The sequence below is a fragment of the Nicotiana tabacum genome, chromosome 8 (genome assembly GCF_000715075.1).
Source record: "Nicotiana tabacum cultivar K326 chromosome 8, ASM71507v2, whole genome shotgun sequence".
Classification (NCBI taxonomy): domain Eukaryota; kingdom Viridiplantae; phylum Streptophyta; class Magnoliopsida; order Solanales; family Solanaceae; genus Nicotiana; species Nicotiana tabacum.
Genome location: NC_134087.1, coordinates 209,970,982 through 209,986,831, shown reverse-complemented (window position 1 = coordinate 209,986,831; position 15,850 = coordinate 209,970,982). Strand labels below are relative to the sequence as shown.

General features: G+C 36.3%; 1 protein-coding gene across 1 annotated transcript; it reads left to right on the top strand.

The window, feature by feature from the left end:
• The first annotated feature begins 5,707 nt into the window (after positions 1–5,707).
• LOC107771328 (TMV resistance protein N-like) lies at positions 5,708–14,350 on the top strand. Its single transcript, XM_075220137.1, has 6 exons — positions 5,708–5,877; positions 7,465–8,085; positions 8,915–9,968; positions 10,252–10,554; positions 10,709–11,833; positions 12,448–14,350. The coding sequence occupies exons 2-6, from the start codon at positions 7,583–7,585 to the stop codon at positions 13,978–13,980; spliced, it is 4,518 nt and encodes a 1,505-aa protein (XP_075076238.1). The 5' UTR covers positions 5,708–5,877; positions 7,465–7,582; the 3' UTR covers positions 13,981–14,350.
• Positions 14,351–15,850: the final 1,500 nt, after the last annotated feature.

The following is a 15,850-nucleotide window of genomic DNA, read 5'->3' as shown; positions in this document are numbered from 1 at the left end:
AAAATAGTGAAAACAGTAAATGAAATTAGATTATGAAGAGAAAAAGAAGTTAAAAAAAGAAGTTAAATGAAATTAGAAAAGGAAAAAAGAAAAAAATAAGAAGAAAACGAGAAAAAAGAAAAGGAGAAAAGAAAAAAAAGCATAGAAATAAAAAAGAATTGGAGAATAAAGAAAAAATTCCCCACAAAAACTACTATGGGTAGGAAATGTAATTAGTTTATGGGTAGAAAAACAAATGGGTAGACAAAGGTAAATAGTTTTATTTTTGTGGGTAACTGTGTCAAAACCCCAATTTTATAGCCCATATTTTAATTTACAACCAACTAGCCCAAAAATAATACGCTAAGATTCAACATCCAATTCTAATAGGTTCTCAAAATAACTATTTAATTTTTAAAAAAGATTCTCAATCTTTTAAGTTAATTTTTGAATCAGTAACTGTGACTCAAATATTACTTTAACAAACCAAATCCATTTGGGTGGTAAAAATTAGATTTTTAACAAGCTTAAATATGTGGGTTTAAATTTCGAATTTGATTTTGTGAGAAATTTGGAGTGGGTGTTATCTGGACTTGTTAGAAATAGCATAAGGAGGTTGTATATAAAATTTGAAGTCATTTAATGGAGATTTGGACTGGTTTTGAACAAGAATTGCAACTGAAAATCGTGGAATAAGTTCGTCTACAGACGCTTGTATAAATGTGTATAAAAATGAATAACAGTGTATAAGATGTGTTTATACACTCATATACACTATTATAAATAATTATACAAAAAACACCTCGATAATAATACCAAAGCTATAAAACGAAATATAACAATAGTCGTACATTCAGCAAAGTACCAAGCGAAGAGCTTAAGTATACCTATATATGCCCAGAGGGACATCATATCATAGTTCTATATATGTATTCACAAAGTGAAGCCAAGATATTGGCAAAAAGCTGGAGGAAAAAAAGGAGAGAAGAGTCGTGCATAAAAGGACATAGTCATATAGGATACATCATAGAAGGTAGTCGAAGTTACGAGATTAGAAGAACTCCGGCCATAATTCGTGAGGTGAGAATAGTCCTAAAGGGGGGAATGCCCTGGATTTTAAATTTATTCACAGAACAACTACCTAGATGACAAAGGACAATATTAAAGTATTCATAAGAGCCATATGGTATGAGAATGAGAAGCGCATCAGTCAACATTCGAGGACGAATGTTCCAAAGGGGGGAATAATGTTACAACCCATGTTTTTGTACCTGAAAGTACGTCGTGAGTCAATTGATGTAAGCTCAAACAGGATGAAATCCTTCTACAAGGACAAGAAAGGTTTGCCGAAGTGTTAAGCAAGTTAAGATGAATATGAGACTTTTTAATCATGATTTAAATGAGTTTAAAGCCATTATATGACTATATATGATGTTTGTATATGAATTATAAAGTTTGAGAAAAATCGGATTTAAGTTGCGGAAAAACCGACTAAGGATTTGCCTTGTAATTAAGTTTTTTGAGTAATAAATTTCGTATGCTATATGAGGTCTTTTTGGGACATATTATATACCAAATTGAAGGTCTTGGAATGTAGTTTCCAACTCTCTTACTCATACGACATCCGGATAAAAAGATATAAGTATTTGAAAAAGGGCCAATGAGATGGTGCCAAGTAGCACTTTTTGACTTTTCAACCAAAATGGGTATTTATCTTCCTATGTCGTCTCTTTCTTCATAATTCCATAGAGCTCGACCAAATAAGACTTTTAACCTCACCCTTAAGCTATCCACAAGGTTATCCAACAAGATTATCGTCCGAGGCACGAAATCACGAAGCAATAACACTAGAACGATCCCCACGATATAAATATCGCTATATAACCTCTCTTTTTCTTTGTAGTTTGAGTTTTGGAAGGTATTTTGAGGTTAATAAAAATTCCTAATTTATGTTTTCAAGCTCTTAAACATCAAGGAAGATTGATTAATTTATTTCATAATAGTTAGAACTCACGGGACGGTGATCGAAAGCCGTGAGTTCGAGTTATTTGATTTGTAATGGACTGTTTTGTGGGCTGTTTCGTGCAGCTTTTGGGCTGTATATTTTGCTGCATTAATAAAATTTTTGGAAGATAAATGGTGTGGAGAAACACCACTTAATGGCGAAGTGATGGATTAGTCATTCTTTGTAATATTTTCGGGGTGTTGGACACTACTATAGTCATCGTTTTTAGTATGAATTAATTGGGGTATGTTGGGCTGTTGTAATCTAAATATAACATGGATTTCGACTTGCATCCACTGTAGGAGGTAATTATATTGTGTTTCTACATGCGCTTAAGGTTATTTTGGCATTAGTTAAGTTAAATGGATGAATTAGACATGAACTAGTGAATAAAGTTGCTAATTAAGAATAATTGGAGTTGTGGATCATTTTCTTTGTTATGGATATATGGTATAAGGCTGGAATTATTGATGAATGACTTCATTATCATGTTAATGATACTATTAAGTTAAATTAAAAAGTTTATAAGGGATGATATGGGGTATACGAATTCCAATTGGAGCTTGTCGCTCGTCGTAAAATAGTTATGACTTGTTGTTGTTTTATGGTGTTGTGTTATTGATAATTATGTATTGCTGGATTCTCTGGTAATTTTTGTTGGTATATGATATTGGAGGAGGCTCTTGCTACAAGGGAGATGCTGCCCGAATTTATATAAACGATCTACAAGTTTAAGTTGCAGACTTAGTCTTTATTCAACACTGATTTTGAATCTCCATATGCAATGGTAGATTGAGTTGAGTTTTTTGAAGAGTAGCTTGGGAGGTATTAAGGACTCACCATGGTTAAGGTATGTTAAGGCACTTCCCTCTTTCTTTTGGCATGATCTAAAGTGAAATGAATACGCTATTTCATAACGGATCTACTCCTAGAAACTAAGGTTGCCCATGTTGTTCTTTCCTTATAAAGTTATTTTAAGCAAGTATGTATGATCCTTGAATCCTATAGAAGCTCATATTGATGGTATGATGTCCATAATATTAATTGAAGGTGCAACGACATTAAGTCACTCCAAAAGGTTTAGAACGTGATTCCATGAGTCTAGCATGCATTTATATATAGTATCTATTTTACTATACTGAGCCGCGCTATAGTAGGCCGGGTACGACATCTATTGTGCAATCACTGATCAGTTGGATTTACCGAGCTTCACGTGGCCGGGTACGATTCTACCGAGCCTTATTATGGTCGGGTATGTTTTTACCGAGTCCTCTTTGAGGCTGGTACGATATGATGATAATGATGATGCCTATAGAGGCGTATGTTTTTAAAAGTTTATTTATATATATGTATTATGCATATCATGTCAATAGCCCCAGAGGCACGCAGATGTTACAGGTTGTATCTCCTCTATCTCTCTTTATATTACTATTCTTGTTTATGCTTTCCTGCCTTACATACTCGGTACTTTATTTGTACTGACGTCCCTTTTGCCTTGGGACGCTGCGTTTCATGCCCGCAGGTCCCAATTGATAGGTTGACATTCCTCCGAGTAGGCTATCAGCTCAGCGGAGGTGCTGGTGCATTCCACTTACTCCGGAGTTGCCTATTTGGTCAGTATGCTTTGGATATGTATTGATTGGTATAACAGGGCCCTGTCCCAACCTTTATGATTTTATGTACTTTTAGAGGCTTGCAGACAGATGTCATGTATATAAAAATTGTATGGCCTTATCGGCCTATGTTCAGTGTATGAGTGATCACTTTGGTTTTATAGGCATGTATGTCACTTGTATAAGTTTCCATGTCATGTCAGGTCGTCCAATATTTAGTATTCCCTTATGATTCAGAGTATGGTCTCATCGACCTAAGTTTAGGGTTTCCCCTCCAGAGTTCACAGTTATAAAGTGGTACGTTCGGGCCGAGTATGGCATCGGGTACTCGTCGCGGCCCATCGGTTTGGGTCGTGACATACGGTTCCCTATAATTATTTTTGTGTGTTGCATTTCTCATTCTTTTCATTAATTATAACAAGGCATTAACCATAGTTAAGTAATAAATATTCCATATATAATTTTCAGAAATTTTGATATTCCCTCCTACAAACTCCATTTCTGGCGCCAAAAGTTATCTCCAAAAGAATTTACCAATATGCATGTCAATCCTTTTAGAAATTTAAGTTGCAATCTACCGTAGTAAATTTACCCTTCCATTCCACAATTTTCTTTTCATTATTCTGGAGTTCACTATCGTTTAAAAAAATTTGAAATAATTATTTAAAAATTCAATCTAATTTTAACCGAAAAATTAAAATTTATTCGTAGCAGAACCATGTATTGGAGAGCTTTCAATTATTATTGTTGTCTTGCTTTCTCCTTTTCAATGGTAGATTTGTGGTCACATCTCAAAATTAACCTATGGATGTTTCTCATTCATTTGTATCAATAAACCTTGGGATAAAATTTTATTCATTTAGACTTGCATATGAATATTACTAAAGAAAACACTGCTAGAATTGGTTGGAAAGAAAATTACTACAAGAAAGAAAGAAGGAATCTTAGATAATGTGTAGCTATAATTGTGAGATTGCAAAAGATATTATTTGGTAATAAATAAAAGAAGGAATTAAATACTTTTAATTATGGTTAGGGCTTTATTTTGTTCAGTTAAATCCCATCCATTAATATTAAATCATGACAAGTGTCTCCAATCTAAGTAGGAACTCGAAAAAATGGAGAGATTAGGAAATGGAGGGGAGTTGGATCCAAGAATAACGAATTTAAAAGGGTAAATACTTACCCGCACCGGGTGTTTACACCAAACCAATAGATATATGACATATGTTTTGCATATGAACTTCAATCATTTAACCATATGGTAAATTATGTGCATTCTCATCTAATTAAATTAATTAATCATAGTGAGTTAATATAGTTTGATATAAACACACAGTGTGGATAAATATTTATCATTTAAAAGTATTATCTGTTTGCCAACTTTTTCTCTAATAAGACTTCCAAATTTGCTTTTTCTCTTAACCAAAACTAATAGCGGAAGTGAAGATTAGAGAAATTAGCACCTCATCTCAAAAAACAATTAGTGGAATAGATTATAGGTCGCATTCAAGCAAATGCGATTTATAAGTTGTATTTATTATAAGTCGCATTCCACTCGATTTATCTATCCAATTCAACCAATAATTTTAGTAAAAATAGCACGGTATAGTCAGTTTTGGGACTGGTTATTCAAAAATAGCCAATGTTTACGAAGTCAATGAAAAATAGCCACTATTTTGCTGCAACATAGACCGGTCCAGCATAATATACTGGAGTTCGGTGCACCTGTGTATGAACTTCAGCATATTATGCTGGACCGATATACTTTGTTGACTCCAGTATAATATACTGGAGACTAGAGCACCGGTGCTCCAAACTCCAGTATATTATACTGGACAATTAGAACTCCAGCATAATATACTGGAGTTTCAGCATACTTATCCTGGAACTCCAGTATAATATGCTGGAGTTCAAGCATACTTATGCTGGAACTCCAGTATAATGTACTGGTGTATTTTCCGGGTTTTGAACAGTATTAAATTTCATACTCAATCAAATGGGTTCACATAAATGGAAACCGAGATAGTACTAAATTATTTTTTGTCACATACCCGCTCTGATGGTGCAAGTACAATTCGGGCAAAATAAATTAGTCAACCTCTTATAAAGAAAAACGCCTAGCCCCTCTCTTCTAAAAGTCAACTATCATGGTTTCCTCTTAAGCAGATTAGGATCTATTGAAGATTCAACTAAAAGGGAGCTGCTCATTAATTCATCTCTTTTTGGATGTAATGTGCTTTTAAGCAAGTAAAACAGCTCCTTTATCAACTAACTAAGGTGGTTCATTTTCTTTTTAAGCTGAATTAGTTGTGTTTTATTTTCTACAGTAATGGAGTATTAGTATCTTTTCTTGTTATCTGTTGTTTTCCCCTTGTTTCGATCTTCTTATTGTGTGCTATAAGTTAGGGGTAACGTTTGCGTACGCACTATCCTCTCCAGACCCTATTTATCGGATTATACTGGGTTTGTTGTTCTTGTTGTTGTGCTATTTTGCTATTGCTATTGTTCTTGTCTTTGTTATTTTCAACATGGTTTATTCACTATATTTTTCTTAAGCCGAGAGTCTATGGGAAACATATCTCTACCTCTAAGGTAGGGGTAAAATATTGATACACATTTCCCTCCCCAAATTCCACTGTAGGAATATATTGGGTATGTTGTTGTTATTGTAGTAGTATTTTCTCTTGTGAAATGTGAGTTGGGATTACTTTCAGTTTCATTTCCTAATATGAGAATGGTTCAAATGATGCTAAAATGTGTTCAAGATTCCTTGAAGCTGCCTTCAGTTTTATAGCAAATACCAAAAAGAGAAAAGAAAAAAAAGTTCCTTTTGCAAATTCTACACTTTTCAAGCTCAGGTTCTTAATTTTTCTTTTCAGCTACAGTAATCATGTTTATTTTCTGAACATTGCAAATTGGACCTTGGGGTCTGCTTCTCAGTGGGCTTTTTCCCCCATTGGGATTGGGTGAAATGTTGCATGAATTATTGTTTAGTTGGATGACGGACTGCTGTGAGCAGTGGTAGAGCCAGGAATTGTAACAAGGGATTAAAAAAAAAAAAATCACACCTGTGATTTTAACCTGTATTTCTCTCATGTTAAGGAGATCCAAAACATTATATGTTTATAAGAAGAATTTTGATTTTACTCTATTTACGCAGTATAACTTTGCATGTGGCTCTGCCACTTGGTTGCGAGGAGGAGTTTTTGTTAAGTATAGGGTGGGCAGAGGAATAATCAGAGGTGGATCCATGATTTGAACTTTGTAAGTTTGGATTTGGAATTCTACCACATCCCTCTAATTTACTCAGTTTGGAAATATAATATAGTCAAAGTAGTTGATCTTTTAACACAAACAAGGTCTAAGTAGCTTTTCTAAGTCCAAAGCTACTGGGTTCGAGTGAACCCATAGCTCCTTCACTCGATCTGCCCCTAGGAATAATGCAGCTTTCATTGATCTTTCGTTGGCTAGTAGTAGGCTTTAGATTTTATCATTTGTCAGTGCAATGAATAGAATATGACTAACCAAAGTGTACATTGTTGACGAGTTCTATTCGAAGATAATGAAGCAACTTGGATCCCTAGGGCTTTAGTCTAGTGGTAACAGTGCGACTTGTTATGTGTGGATTAGGCACATGTCACGATTTCGACGCAGAAAAATGCATAGAGGGGCGGGTCATCATCCACCGAGTTTCGAACCGTGTGGCATTGGCCCTCGGAGATGTCTCGGTTATCACAAAAAAGAAAAAGGATAATGAAGTAACTTGGAATGTCATTAAATCTGATTGAGTTGTCTTAATATTCTGTTTCACAAGTTGACCAGTAGAAATAGTTTTTGGAATAATGTGTTTGTTGTTTTGTCTAGTGATTCCTGGAGTCATTCAACTCTTCAGAAGGCAGCTTTCATTAAATTGTTGAGGAAGTGCAACAGCAGGTTATAGAGGATAGAAAAGTTCTCCTATTTCCACTCTACTTGGTTAAAGATGCCATCTACCTCTTATAGTTCATTACCACCTTCCAAACAGTGGGATTATGATGTGTTCTTGAGTTTTAGAGGAGAAGACACGCGTAAGACCTTTGTAGCCCACCTTTACAGAGAATTACGTCGGGCTGGAATCAATACCTTCAAAGATGATGAAACACTAGAACGAGGTGCATCGATTTCACCTCAACTTGTCAATGCCATTAAACGGTCAAGGTTTGCCATTATCATCTTCTCAAAGAACTATGCATCATCCAAATGGTGCTTGGATGAGCTAGTGAAGATCATGGAATGTCGAAATGAAATTGGGCAGGTAGTTATACCAATTTTCTATGACATAAATCCATCAGAAGTACGTTCCCAGAGAAATAGTTTTGCCGAAGCCTTTTCCAAATATGAGGAGGAATTCAAGGGTGACACCAATAAGGTGCATAGTTGGAGGAAAGCCTTAAATAAAGCAGCCAATTTGGCAGGCCATGATCTGCATAGTACTACTTACAATGGGTCAGTAGCCTTTCTCCTTGGCATTAAAATTCTTGATCTTTTTGCAGAAAGTTATTTCTTATACTGTTGAGTTTTTCTTGGATAATGGGTGCATTTGCACAAAGAACTTTCATTCGTAGACTTCTCTAGTCTTGGGCTAGGAAGCAAAAATATTAATGTACCAATTACTTTGTGTATCCCATGAATTTATTTAGCCGCAAATAACCCAGCCATCTATTCGCAGGGGCATACGCACCTTATACCATGGGGTGTCACGGGACAATGCTTGGTCGAAATTTTTCACTAGATAGTTATAAGAAAAAATGAAAATATTGGGGATACGTATAGAAAATGACACCGCTTGTCATTAAAGTCATTTATTCGTTTGTCCATTTCTTCTAATTATGACATTGCTTTTGTAAAATCCTGCGCCACTATCTACTCGTTCACTTTTCACACCTGTAAAATACACAGGTTAGCTAAAGTTATCTCGTTCTAACAAGTATGGTAATTACAATCCTTTTTGCCTCACGGTGGGTGGGTAAGCAGGAGGGGGTACTTATGGTTAGACTAAATGGCCGAGAAGGTTAGCGAGGTTTCTGCTATGGTGAAGTGAAAGATCTTTCACTATAGTAGAATTAGAATCCAAGATAAAAAAAAAAGAAACAAAGTAAGGTCATTACTATCCTGTTTGTTCTTACAACTCCTATGTAATCCTATTTGATGATACCAAATTCACAGTCTCCTTTTTTGTTTTGATCTATTTTGTGCTTTATTTAAGTGTCTTTTTCTCTTCTTTACTTTAAACTCTTTTCACTTAGATTGTCATTGTCTTCTCTTTCTTGTGCAGAAATGAGTCTTGGTGCATTCAACGCATTGTGAAAGAGATAGCTAATGAGTTGTGCCAAAAGTCGATGATCAGTGGCACTCTAGTCGGAGCAGAATCACAAATTCAGGCTGTAAGCTCGATGTTGATGATGGAATGTGAAGATGTTCGATTTATCGGTATTTCAGGGATGGGTGGTATTGGCAAGACCACTATTGCAAGAGCCATTTTTGACAGGTTTGCTCATCGATTTGAAGGTGCTTGCTTTGTTGCAAATATTAAAGAAAATCAAGATAAACAAGGATTGCTGTCTTTGCAAAAGACTGTGCTTTCTAAGGTGTTGACAATTGAATCTGTGAATCTTGCTGATGAATATGGTGGAATTGATATAATAAGAAAAAGGCTTGGCTTTAAGAAGGTTCTAGTAGTTCTTGATGATGTGGATCACCAAAACCAGTTGGATGGGCTAGCTGGAGCCCATGATTGGTTTGGTAAATACAGTAGAATTATTATAACAGCGAGGGACGAGCACTTGCTTTTGAACTGTGATGACACTTATAGAGTTAGTTTACTTGCTATAGCTGAAGCTACTCGGCTATTTAGTTGGCATGCTTTTAGAAAGACATCCCCGGTCAATGGTTTTGAGCTGTTTTCTCACCGAGTTGTACAGTACGCTGGTGGCCTTCCCCTGGCGCTTAAAGTCTTGGGTTCCTTCCTTCGTGGACGGAACATAAAGCAGTGGAGGAGTGCACTGGATACACTGCAAGATATTCCTAATGATGAAATCATTTCAAAGCTTAAGATAAGTTATGATGGGCTAGGGGATAAAGTGAAGCAAGTTTTCCTAGACTTAACATGTTCATTTGTAACATCAGATGCTGCTACTCTGAAAAAACTGTTCACTGAAATAATTATTGATGTCCTGGTTGAGAAGTCCCTCCTTTTTGTATCATCATTTGGTAGGATTGGGATACATGATTTGATTCGAGAAATGGGCCGACGTATTGCAGTGCAAGAATACCCAAGGCGCCGGATATGGCTTCATGAGGATATTGCTGATATTTTAAGTGAACATACGGTAGCAATATTTCCTGATAAATTTTTAAGCCATCACAATTTTACAATATTCTGCTCTTGCCTGCTCACAACAGGATAGTCCCACATCTGATCTTTTTCATGAAAGCGATACGAATGTCTATTTCAAAGGATGGATAAAATTAGTTCCCACATTTTGTTAGAAAATAGAAATCATTGTTTGATCAGATTCATTTTTTAAAGCATTAAACTCAATTATCATGTGCAAGTATAAAAGCATGACTTGTCCTTTGCGCTCTGTTAATGCAATTTTTGAATCCTCTCAGGGCGGAGAAGCAATAGAAGTCATATTAATCCCGTTGATGTCCAGCTCAGAGGAGAATACCATTCACCTGAGCAATGAAGTCTTCAGACATATGAAGCGACTAAGAATATTTGTATCATCATCTCACAAGAACGTCATGTATTTTTGCTCTCATGACCCCATTAAGTTTCTTCCTAACAGCTTATGCTGGATTAATTGGTCATATTATCCTTCACCATCATTGCCAGAAAATTTTGAACCACCAAAGCTGGTGGGGCTTATTATGCATTGCAGTTACGTGGTTAACCTCTGGAAGGGGTCAAAGGTATGATTTTGAGTTTTTGAGTCCTCTGCGAATATATAGTTTAAGACTTATTTTCTTCTATGATCTAAGTTACAAAAACTGTAGTTGCACATACAAAAGACATGAATTTAATGTATACTTGTATTCATTGATTTCATTTAATTGTTCAAAACAGCATTTAAACAGGTTGAGTATTCTTGATTTGAGTGATTCTCGAAAATTAATCCAAATTTCAGACCTTTCCGGGTCTCCAAATTTGGAGAGGCTAATCCTATGTCACTGTGTTCGGCTGGTAGAGGTCCACCCATCTGTTGGAGCCCTCAAAAAGCTTACTATTTTAGATGTGGAAGGTTGTGAAAAACTTGAAAGGCTTCCCTCTAAGTTTCAATCCGGGTCTCTTGAAGTTCTAAATTTTTCTGGTTGTCGGAGTTTGAGAAAAGTTCCAGACATTCAGCAAAATGTGAATCGTTTAACAGAATTCAAGAAGCCAAACTTTGGGGTACTTGAATTAACATCATCATTCCTGAGCTATCTAGATTTGAGTGGCTGCAGTAACATTGAAACGCTCCCTAGCAGCATGTGCAGGTTGAAAAATTTGAAGTATCTTTACCTCAATCGCTGTACCAAACTAAAGAACTTGCCAGAAGATATTTGTGAACTAGTGAACTTGGAGGGGCTTGATGCGAGTGAAACATCAGTTTGGTGCACCCCAAATTCCATCACATGCTTGAGGAAACTGAAGTACCTATCTTTTCGGAAAGTACCCAAGGCTTTTCATTTGAGCGATTTATGCAGTTGGGGATGTTTTGCCCAACTTGATTTGAAGTTTCAGCTGCCCAGCACTTTATCAGTCTTTTGCACACTTATAAGACTGGATCTCAGTGCTTGCAATTTGTTTGATGGCAGTATTCCTGAGGATCTTGGATGCTTGGCCTCACTACTAGAGTTAAACCTGAGCAGAAATAACTTCACCTTTTTACCTAAAAGCATTGTGCTACTTAACCGCCTTCGACACCTTGACATAACCTATTGTGAAAAGCTAACAGAGCTGCCAGAGCTTCCTCCACGTATAATGAAACTGTTTCTAGACGATCGCTTTGCTTTGGAAAGCATTCCAACACTACCAACCATGTACAAAGAGTTGTACTTGGTCTCATTCGCTAATCAGAAGTTGCAAGAGATGTGGTGTGCTTCACGCAGGGAAAGTTCTGGTGCAAAGATGAGAAACTGTATAAGGAAGAACATGACGGATATGCTAGAACAGATTCTCCTTCCATTTTTGTCAATAGTGCAGCTTAAGGTATGCTTCTCCTTCTGTCTTTCCGTATAAACTTTCTGAGATTTTAAGCATGCAAGGATGCGATTTTGTTCGTTTTAGGGTGTGGCCTGTGGTCAATTAAATGGGTTGAGAACCCTGAGATCTCAAGTTTAAATCTCAGTGGAGGCTAAAATACTACTCCCTCCGTTCCAGTTTATGTGAACCTATTTCCTTTCTGGTCCGTTCCAAAAAGAATGACCCCTTTCTAACTTTGGAAACAATTTAGCTTAAATTTACAATTATACCCTTAATGAGAAGCTTCTATAACCACACAAATATTCTGGGTCCCCTTTTAACTTGTTTAGGACCACAAATTCCAAAAGTCTTCATTTTTTCTTAAACTCCGTGCCCGATCAAAAAGATTCACATAAATTGGAACGGAGGGCGTAGGTGATTTCTTCCCATCTGTCCAAGCCTTGGTTGACAGAATTACCGGGTACCTGTACTGGTTGGAGATAGCAGGTACCCTCGGGAATTAGTTGAGGTGAGGCTGTGCATGCAAGCTTGCCCGGACACCACGGTTATAAAAGGATGTAATCTTGTATCTGTAGATGTTTTAAAAATGAACTAATCGTGTAACATTAATATTGTTGTAGTTGGTTTTTGACGACCAGCGCAGAGGGGGGAGATTTGGTATTGTCTTCCCTAGAAGTGATCCAAGTGCTAAGGTTCCTAGGTGGTTCAAGTATCGTAAGACATGTTCAACGAGGATTTCCTTCAACCTGAAGAGACACTGGTATAATAATAAGTTTATGGGATTTGCTATCTATTGTCAGCTTCCTTTCTTAAATGACGAATCACCGAAAAACCGTAATAGGCAGTTTGCATTCAGTTTGCTATGGGGTGCAACAATCACTACAAAATTGGTGCCAGGACGTACTGCTATGGATCAACAAACTCCTGCAAAAATAGTTCATTTGCAAGTGTCAAATGTAGTAGCATATGGCAGTCATGACTGCTTTATTTTCTTACAATTGGACCTAAGAAAGTTACATTTTAATGGTAAAGGTAAGGGCACAATGTTGATAGATAATCCAAATGACTATTGTAGATTTGAGGCATCTCTAGATTGTCGTATGTCATCAAATTGGGGAGTTCGTCTGGTATATGCTGATGATATTGAGGTGATGAGGTTGGAATGGGCTTGGCAGTCTAACAGATTTGAGCTTGAGCATTTGCATGAAGAGGATCTCGAGTTGTGTACTGGGAGGTTGAAAGAATTGTCAGTCCCAGGGGAAATAAGATATTTTTATGCAACACTTATTTTCTATGAATTGCCAGTTCTATCGACTTGCCCGAGATGCTTATCCTTTGCTGAAGACTTGACCCACGTATTCTTGAACTGTAAATACTCTCAGCTAGTCTGGGAAGGATCAAGATTGGGCCTAAACTTTAAAGTTGGGACCCCAGTTGAATTTCAAGAGTGGTTACTTAAGTGGACTTTGTCAGCTCCTGAAAATGAAGATTTCAGTTTTTCGTTAGCTGTCCTATGGGCGATCTGGAAGCACAGAAACAAGTTAGTGCATGAAAGAGCTGTTTTTGTTCCCTCAGAAGTCATTTCCACTGCCATTAAAGAGCACTCAAGGTTTCCGTATTCTGTTGGCATAGCAATAAGAGAGCTCTATGAGGTGCATAGAGGAACAATTGTCGATGTCAATGCTTTCAACGTTGATTCTGATGTACAGCTGGACGACAACGTACTAGTAATGGAGGTTAAGGGAGCTTGGAAAGAGGGACAAGAATGGGCTGGAATGGCATGGGTAGCTTATCGGTGGAACTCTGGGGTTAAAGTGGCTGAGGCTAGAAGATCGTTGAAGGTCAGGAGCAAACTACATGCAGAAGTACATGCCTTTGAGCATGCAGTGAAATGGTCCCTCGTCATAGATTCTCCAATCGTAATTTTTTCTGATAACCAGATCTTGATTAAGGAACTCCATAATTCAGATTGCTGTTCAGATCAAGACATTGTCTGTATGTTGCATGAATGTCTGGAATTCATGGAAGCAAATGAAATATCCTGGAAAGTTGTCAAAGTTGCAAGTTATGCAGTATCAGCTGCAAAGAGAGCAGCAAAAATGGCCATGAAGACTCACATGGATGTATTGATCTGGGATCCTATTGACATTTAAACGGGGAAAGTGCACAAATAACCATTCTCATGGATGCTGTTTAGAGATTAGCCAGTACTTATTTTGTCCTGAAATTCTAAACTAAAAATCTTAACTTCAGGACAACTCAGGACATTTTTTGTCCCGAAAATTTGAACTGAAAAACTGAAATTCAGGATGCAATGACTAACTCTTAAATAGCAACCCTTTAGAGTAGCTACCTGGTGTCATTTCTACTATTTAAACTTAGGTGAGAGTTCCAAGAGGCAAGTCGGAAGGTAAGTCGAACAGCTTATAGGCCATGTCGTGCTTCTTCTTCTTTTTTCTTTTTAAAATTATTTTTGGATGGCTATTTGTAACGGTTATATTGAACAAGGAAGCCAATTTTATCTGAGTTGCATGAGAATATTTTTAGTATTGTCTGTGCATAAAACTTAAATCTTTCCTCGAATTATTTGACATAGGCATGAGATTGGGTGGTCTTGGTCATATGGCTGTAAAATTTGCTAAGACTTTTGGAGTTAAAGTCACAGTTACTAGTACGTCTGCTCAGGGGCGAAGCTACACTCTGGTAAGGGCGGTGACCGCAAATGCTTGACTTTGTGGTAAGAGTACAACACATGATGTGTGGTTAGCTGCATGTCACGTGTTCAAATCCTACCACAGGAAAAATTTGGTATTTAAGTGGAGAAGGGTAGAGGGGCGAGTCCATTATCCATGGAGGTTCGAACCGTGCGTTACTTGTTCTTGAGAATTTTTTCGGTTATAAAGAATTTAATGTCTTTATGTTCAATACCAATTAAATGAGAAAATTGGACCAATTATCCTTTTATTTTGGCTATTGAATATTCTATACGCCTAACAATTGCATTTTAGGAATAGTGTTCGCTAGACTCTTCTACTCTTCTAAGTATATGACCAAAAAGATAATTTTAAAAAATGTTTGTTCATTTCATTATATAATGATATTTAATGAAGACATTGATTTAACATGCTACTCCACTTAGCTTCATAACAGATGAAAAATAACACTTCCTCTCTCATTTTATGTTAGGCATATTTTATTTTTTAGTTCGTCCCGAAAAAAAATGACAATTTTAAAATTTTTTAGAATCAATTTAACTTTAAGTTTTTCATTTTACGTTTAATGAGATTTTATATCCACACAATTATTTAAGGTTTATTTTAGATCATAAATGTTAAAATTTTAATTTCTTTTTTAAATTTCATACCACATCAAACAGTATCATATAAAATGAGACGGAGAAAGTATTACAAATAGTTTCTTAAAAGAAGAAAATAATCGGTTGCTAGTGTACTCCATGAAGTAACCACGTTAGGAAACTTCCCACCAAACGTGCTTTACATCCAAGGATAGCAAGGTTCAAATTAAAGAGATAAAAAATTTCAAATAATTTATTCTATCGCAAGCTGATACGGACACTACGATTAGGGGTGAAGCTAAATGGACGCAAGAGCTTTAACCAAATTCCATTCATCAGAAAATTGTAATACAACGAATTTTTATTATGTATATATAAAGTATTGAATCTCTTAACATACGCGAAATGATTTTAATATAATAGAGAATTAAAATACAAAATTAACAAAGAAAAAAAAAACTTCCCAAGCCACATGGAAGAGTGTTCTGACATCCTCATCACTCTATTTATCATAATAACAAAACAAACCCATAACTACAGTCAGGGGCGGACTTAGTGCATAGACTGCGGGTTTCCGGAAACCCAGTAACTCTTGCGTAGACCCTGTATTTATATTAAGAAATTCACCAAATGTTGATAAATATCTGACTGTGAACTCAGTTATTAGGAACTCATAAGCCTCAAATCTGGATCCGCCTCTGACTACAGTACCATAATTAAATATATAT

Excerpts from the sequence above, each read along its gene's own strand:
- LOC107771328 (XM_075220137.1), top strand. The coding sequence starts at position 7,583 with ATGCCATCTACCTCTTATAGTTCATTACCACCTTCCAAACAGTGGGAT. Across the intron at positions 8,086-8,914 it reads CATAGTACTACTTACAATGG|AAATGAGTCTTGGTGCATTC; the intron begins GTCAGTAGCCTT and ends TTTCTTGTGCAG. Across the intron at positions 10,555-10,708 it reads ACCTCTGGAAGGGGTCAAAG|CATTTAAACAGGTTGAGTAT; the intron begins GTATGATTTTGA and ends TGTTCAAAACAG.